This window comes from Lithobates pipiens, unplaced genomic scaffold (genome assembly GCF_037356315.1).
Source record: "Lithobates pipiens isolate NorthernLeopardFrog02 unplaced genomic scaffold, aLitPip1_a1.2 Scaffold_8, whole genome shotgun sequence".
Taxonomy (NCBI): Eukaryota; Metazoa; Chordata; class Amphibia; order Anura; family Ranidae; genus Lithobates; species Lithobates pipiens.
The window spans coordinates 569,576,606-569,584,203 of NW_027507903.1; the positions used below are offsets into that span (position 1 = coordinate 569,576,606).

The 7,598-nt window shown below is 40.0% G+C and overlaps 1 protein-coding gene across 4 annotated transcripts in view; it reads left to right on the forward strand.

Annotated features, from left to right (window-relative positions):
• DSN1 (DSN1 component of MIS12 kinetochore complex) overlaps window positions 1-3,564 on the forward strand; it is a 45,535-nt gene extending 41,971 nt beyond the window's left edge. For all 4 annotated transcript variants that reach the window (XM_077470160.1, XM_077470158.1, XM_077470159.1 and 1 more), the window contains exon 10: window positions 2,626-3,564. In XM_077470160.1, coding sequence (XP_077326286.1) covers window positions 2,626-2,693 — 68 coding nt within the window. In that variant the 3' untranslated portion in view covers window positions 2,694-3,564. The remainder of the gene's footprint in view (window positions 1-2,625) is intronic.
• The last annotated feature ends 4,034 nt before the right edge of the window (window positions 3,565-7,598 follow it).

Sequence of the window (7,598 nt, forward strand, 5' to 3'; positions counted from 1 at the left end):
AGGCAGATTGTAGTCCGAGCCTATGCCTTGAAGGGGCAGGTGCCCCCCTTTGCAGTCACGGCCCACTCTACAAGAGCAGTCGGAACGTCCTGGGCCTTCCAACACCAAGCGTCGGTCGCTCAGGTGTGTAAGGCGGCGACCTGGTCGTCTGTCCATACATTTACCAAGTTCTACAAGGTGGACATCAGTGCATCGGCTGATGCCTGTTTTGGCCGCAAAGTTTTTGCAGGCGGCCATGTAGTTGCAATTGAGATTTTTATATTATTTTTTTCCTGGTTTTTCAATTAAAAATGCAGTGCTGTTTGTTAATGCACTGTTGCATTACTTCCGCACAAAGGTTGCAGTGTTGATCTCTCCTGTTGAGAATATCCGGTTATATGGCGGTGTGTTTTTCCGTACACTGCTGGGTTTAGTTTCACTAGTTTCCACTTGCCATGGTGGATGAAGTTGTAATGCTGTGTGGTTTTATTTTTTTTTCACCCCTCGTTTGGCACTGCTTGGGGACGTCCCATTTAGTTACAGAGAGGAGCTGTGTTGGTCGGTGAATATAAGAGAAAATAGGATTTTTGTACTCGCCGTAAAATCCTTTTCTCTGTAATTCACCAACCGACACAGCACCCACCCTTCCTTTCTCTACGTTATACTGCTTGTTGACGTACTGAAGCTGCTGGGGCAGCAGGGAGGGATGTTAGCAAAGGGTCTGCCCCCTGGGCGGTACTGACAATTCTGTGTGTTGTTAGCCTACCACTAGGAGAACTAGGCAAACACATTTAGTTAGAGAGGAGCTGTGTCGTTCGGTGAATTACAGAGAAAGGGATTTTACGGTGAATACAAAAATCCTATTTTTTTTTTTTTTTTTTTTTTTTGTGGGGGGTATATGCATAAGGCTTCATGTACAGTGGACTTTTGAAAACCCTTTCTGAACAATGTATCTTGACAGCTAGTAGCTGATATAAAAAAAAAAAAACGTTTCGCCACTTTTAGGGGCGATAATGAGCATTTTAGTTTAGCACCGTTTTTTTTTTTTCTATGGGGAATCATTCCAGACCATTTGCAATGAGTAGACTTTCCAGAGCCCTTGTATATTGTGGGCTGCAAGAGTTGGGCTCTCGCTCTCATTCAGACATGGAGCATTGCCTCCTCTCTCCCGGATTGTCTGACTGACAGTTGCGGGAGCCAATGGTGCCGCTGCTGTGTCTCAGCCAATAGGGAGTGTCCCAGACGGCTTAGACATTTGTGAAGAGATGGGGCTCAGGTAAGTAATGGGGGGGGGGGGGGTGCTGGGGTGGCTACTGTACAAACGTGTGGTTTTTTTTTTTTTTTTTTTTTTTTATGCATAGAATGCATTAAGATTAAAAAAATAAAAATAAAAAAATAAAAAAAACCTTCTGCCTTTACAGCCCCTTTAAGTAGGCCATAGATAGTTTGAATCTTGGCCAGTTCAGTAGTGACTGGCTGAGATTCAATCCATGTATGGCCAGGCTGAATGTACCCAAGTCAATCCATCGATTGACTTGAGTACAACCAGCATGTCAGATTTCTAGCATGCAACTATTGCCAGTGCTTTAGCAGTTGGCTATATTCTGTGTTCTGCCAGCAGGGGCGGCACCCTAACCCCTCTTTTGCCGTGAGAACACAATACCCACAATTCTGCAGGAGGAATTCCCCCATCAACACTGCGTAATCGTTTTAATTGGGGTTATATGCATAAGGTACAGGAAAGAAACTTGCATCACCTAAGGCCTGCAATAGACTGTCTGTCTGAATCTCGGACGGTTTCTGCTAAACTGTCGTGATTTGAACCATATATGGGCAGGTCGAATCAACAAAGTTGATCAACTTGTGTAAAAACACATATAGCCGTTGGCAATAATCGATGTCTTTCCTCTCAGTGGGAGATTAGTGACTCGGCAAGAGGGATTCACTATCTGTGAAAAGGGAATCAAGCAAATTTCTTTCCTGCAAGCCATGTGTTGCACAGTGTATGGCCTGCCTAAAGCCTAGTACACACAAGACTAATGTCGGGCAGCATTGGCTGGTTTAATAGAAACCAGCCCACATTCGGCCCGTGTTTATGGCACCCGACCAAACAAAATCTGGCCGTTCCTGTCGAAGGGTCATGACCGAAAAAGATCTGCTGACCAGAGTATTCTCTCAGGGGGGCCATCATCCTGTCGGCACAAAATAGCACAGCAGGGGAGATCTCTATATTAACATTAGTTTGTTAGTACAGCGCTCTGACGTAAGCTGTCAGTGTTGGTTTTCTTTTTTTCCCCAGTTCAGGCTGCTGGGTTGGACAAAAAAAAGCTAGTAGTGTTTTACGAGGCTTTAGAGTGGTACTAAAGCTTCAAAGTGAGACATGGGGCAGAGTTCCGATCTCCTGCTGATACGGGGGTTTGGGGCCTCTGTTATCTGAAGCTTTCACATGTTGGCTATATTTGCATTTTGCTGGTCTAGGCTTTACAGCTCTCTGGCAAAGAGGAAATGCTGTTCTGTTCTGGGGGTATATGCTTTTTGTTTTCACTTAAAATCATACCAGTTTGCTTTTTTACTTGCTTTTTTACATTGCATGTTAATTTACTGTAAACTTTTTATTTTATTTATTTTTCTCTCCTCCATTTACAGAAACCAAATCTTTTAAGCCAATGGAAGATTCTCCAGTCCGAATGTTTCTAAAAGTTTCTCAAAAATAGGAGACTTTAACAACAGCATGTGACATTTTGAGTTTACAGTGTGCAGAACCAGTTTCTCCTTTTTGTGGGTTGTGCTGCACATTTGAAATGCAGTGGTTTTCCTAGTCTGGGCTGCCTTGTCGTCAAAGGCAACAAGTGGTGGTAATATACCTCCTTGTCGTCAGCTGGCCAGCAGTGTTTGAGACATGAGACCCCTGCCAATTCAAGGTTCTTTTTAAAAGTGTAAAATCTCATTTAAAAGTTGATGCACCCTGGCTTCTGGAGAACAAGTGAGCCTTGCCTGTCAGATTGGTTGTCACTTAAACTGCATTTGAGATTCACAGAATCATACAAGCAGCCCCCCCACATTGTAATCCAGTAGATGACTTGCTGATAGAGAATACTGAGGAGCTTGGGAACATCACCCATTCACATACTTTCTCTGACTTCAGAAAAGCAGACAGTTACTGGTTTTCACTTGAGTGAACCCTACCAACTGGTGGATGGTCATCTAAAATCCTGTTTAAGCTCCCATGAGCATAGCCAGGAGTGTGCATGATTCAGACAGTCTCAGAGCCTAAGTAGACCTAGTGTGATTGGAATATAATCCAAATGTTCTGTTCCATGTAACAAAATGGTATTTATACTTCAGAACTTGTATTGTTAAGAGTTACGTTGTAGCAAATGAATGCAGCTAAAGCATTGAAAACATGTAAAATGCTTCTATTTTTTTTTTCCAGTATGTATATTCATTGTGTTTGTGTAAAAGTATGTATGCATACAAGATGGTGACCTTAGCCTGTAAGGGTAGGGACTGATGCAAATGTGCAGTACATATTATCAGCACCACATGAATGCCTGAAATAAAGTTATTAAACTGTTTTATAGGTAAGTGGTTGTATTCTTATGGTTTATCAGCTTTTCTTTGCAGGCTTTAACATTAAAGCCGTATTAAACCCCAAAACAAATGATTAAATCACAGCTTACCAATTCTTGCATGTAGTGGCTGCATTCATTTTAGGCTTATTTTTTTTTTTTTTTTTTTTTTTCACCTAGCGATCCTGCCAGTAACTGTGTGTGGTGGTGGTAGTGGTTTTATTTTTATTTTTTTATATTTAAACGCCCTTTAACCACTTACGGACCACCTGCTGTCGTTTTTTACAGTGCCACTTTTGAAGAGAAATATCTTTGTTATGGCAGCGGGCGGTCCGCTTTCAGATAAATTTGGTCTCTTCAGCGGATTCGCCGTGAGATCACTTTTATCGGCGGTGGGAGAGAGCCCCCTCCCGCTGCGCTCCGGTGCCCTCCGCCAATTACCGGAGGCGACCAGGCCCTTTCTCCTCTGTGGGCGTAAGCAAAGTCAAAACATCACTTCTGTTCATAGTTCTTTAAAGGCACTTTTCTTAAAAAAAAAAAAAAAAATTCTTAACGTGCCAAGCTCACATCCATACGTGAGTAGTGCCCGCATATGAAAACTGTGTTTAAACCACACGTGAGGTATCGCTGTGATCTTTAGAGCGAGAGCAATAATTCTAGCTCTAGACCTCCTGTCACTCAAAATGTGCAACCTGTACAGTTTATTTTATTTTTTTTTTTTTTTTGTGTTTAAACCTTGTCTTTGGAGATTTTTAATAATTTTACGCCAATCCATGAGCGGCGCAATTTTGAAGCGTGACATGTTGGGTATTTAATCTGCGTAACATTATCTTTCACAATATAAACAAACTGGACTGACTTCACAGTTTATTTAAAAAAGTGTTTTTTTTTTTTTTTTTTTTTCCAAAAGTGTATTGTAACGACCGCCATTTTATTCTCTAGCGTGTTAGAAAAAATTATAGATTTGTTTTTCTAGCAAAAAAAACGTAACTTTTTAAACACCAAATCTCCAGAGGTTTGGTCCTTAAGTGGTTAACAGACCAAGCTGTCCAGACAATGTAGCACTTATGACAAACCATTTACCATTGATGGTGCTTGTAATGGTCCGTTTTTTTTATTTTTATTTTTTTTTATTTATGTAAACCTTTATCCTCAAAGGGGAAAAAAAAAAAACTACTGTAACTGCTTTAAATGTTAGCTGGAGTTTCAATTTGTTAGTGAAGTCCATCTATATCCTGCTAGTCTACCTAACGCTACCATCCCTCCAGACTGCCAAATCTCCTGTCCAAGGTGTCTGCTTTGATACTTTATTCAGAATGCAGACACCTAAGACGGGAAGTGTTACTAGCTGGAACAGATGACATAAAGGGGGGGAGGGGAGCCTATTTAAAACAAAAACAAAATACTTTTTGCATCCACCACATCTAAGCAATTGGTAAGTTGCAATATTTAAATTTTTGGTTTTAATACTGCTTTTAAGCTGATGGTGAGAAAATGTAAAGGGGGAAACGGGGTTGATTATCAAACCCTTCACACCCCATTGCCCTTTAGAATGTAATTTTTATAATTCGTGCTTTAATTTAATTTAACTTTTTTTTTTTTTTTTTGTCATGAAGGGTGAAAAATTGCAAATAAAAGCAACAATGGCTAAAAAAAAAAAAAAAAAAAAAAAAAGACTTTTTTTTTTTTTTTTTTTACTTGGACCATGTACTGTAACTTGCCTCAATTGCTGCCATTTATATTGGAACTTGATCCAAAAATGGGCATAACTATGTGGCTTTCCATACTTGATAATCAGATCATATATCTGTAGCTGAGTGTATCTCAACTGCTGAACTTCTATTATCACTTCTGAAATCCATTTCTCCCAAAGTCATGACGTTTGGGTCCTGGTGGAAAATCTTTCTATGCACCCTCGTTTACAAAAGGTTATTTATGCCAATTGGCCTCATCCAGAGGAGGTGTGGTTGCCACCAAAACGAATCGTAGTACCCCGTTGAGAAGTTCTCAAATAGCTGGGTCTACCACCAGAAAACCCACTTATTTCCTATCTGAATAAGACTGACGGTCCCAATGGATGGGGTCCTGGTCTTCAAAAGACACTACAAATAAAAAAAATAAAATAAAGTCTCAAATTTCTTAAGTCATCTTTCTCTCTAGTGGGGGAAGCGCTGCAGCCAGCAGGTTAGTAGTCTGCCATCCGCTCAAAATATATGCTTCTTTACAGGGAATCTGATTGATTCACAGGAGACGTACCTGTCCCTACATTCTCAGGTAGAGTCCCTGAAGTCTACGTAGTCCCTTGGTTCATTTCTGCATGAGGGAGTTGGGGAAGACGATGGCTTCATTCAATTTGGTTTTGTTTTCCCAGTTCCACTCCTCTAGGGAGTTACAACTCCATATTCTGTCAAGTGCAAAACAATCTCGCCAGAACTTTAAAGTAAATAAGCCTTGTAGCACTATTGGGTTTATTTCAACCAGCAGCATAAATGGAAACGATGACTCTAAACCACAACGTGTCTCTTTGGCAATATTTAAATATTATTACTATTCACAAATCTATCTAAATCTGTGTTAGTGAGCACGTCTCCTTTGCCGAGATAATCCAGCCACCTCACAGGTGTGGCATATCAAGATGCTAATTTGACAGCATGATTATTGCACAGGTATGCCATAGGCTGGGCGAAATCAAAGGCCACTGGCATTTTTTATTTATTTTTTACTAGTAATGGCGGAGATCTATGGGATTGCGGTGGACAGATCACTTTATTTTTTCTGCTGCTGTGGTGGGCAAAACTTTTTTTTTAATTTTATTTTTTTTTTTTTTTTTTGTCTGTCTTTTTGACTTTCTTTCCTACTCTGTCCAAAAACAAAACAAAAGCTTGGGCTTTGTGCACACTTTAATGTATCAAATATAAAGACACATTGATGCAGCTTTTGTATCTGCCTGGAGTTCAGCTTTAATAGATGCAAGGTAGGGTGGTACCTGAAGCGGAATGTTTTTCTTATTCTGCAGCTTTCCCCCAGGTACCAAAAGAAATATGGAGTAGCAGAGTGAAGATCTTGTTCCTGCTGCCAAGGTTGTTAAAACAACAAATCTTTAAGTCATGTAGAATACCAAGTAATGTTGCTCATGAAAGTATAATTCAGGTAGAGCTTGGGTCCGTGATATTTTTATTTATGAATATTATTGAACTGTGTGTGTGTCCCTGGAGAGAGCTCCAGTCCTGGAGTGCCAATAAGTGGACTATATTATCGTATGTGCTTTCAATAAGAATCCTATTTATTTGAATTTTTTTATTTTTTTCTTATATATGGAGCTTTTTACACAAAACTGATTTGAAGGTTTATTGTATTATGTTTATCACTTTGAAATATAGGTTACATAAACCAGTGAGGCTTAATGAGGAAAAAAAAATAGCTGTGTTGTCTTAAGTCACCTGTAAAATGTTATTTTATAATGGGCATTTGCTATGGGTGGCTTTTTGTTCTAGATTGTATCTGTGTACCCCAATATTCTATGCTATTGGCCTGACTAAAATGTAAGTTTTGAAAGCCAGCTTTGCTCAAATTTTGTTTTTAGTTCTGGATGGATGCCAGTAGGTTAACCACTTGACCCTCAGGTCTTTTGTGGTGCTTTGTTTACATGTAAAGTCTCAAATGCTAGTGTGTGTGTGTGTGTGTGTGTGTGTGTGTGTCCGTCCGTCCTTCTTCTTCCCTTTTTATTTTTTTTTTTTTATTTTTTCCCTCCTTCTGGTAGGGCTGAACAAAAAACGACCGTACAGCTGCACCAACTATCTCACAATAGGACAGCTATTTTCGTCTTGCTGTCATATTTTATGTTCTGACAGGAAGAGGCCCCCTGCCTGAGACTAAGTGTGCTGATTGGGAGCCGATTGCCAGACCTTTTTTGGACCGACTCCAGTACACATGGGCCGAATGTCAACAGTTTTTATATTGAACTGGCTGATGCCATCTGCCATTTAGCCTGTGTACTAGGCTTTACAATCAGTATTTTTATTTCTTTATATATACATTTTTTTTTATTTT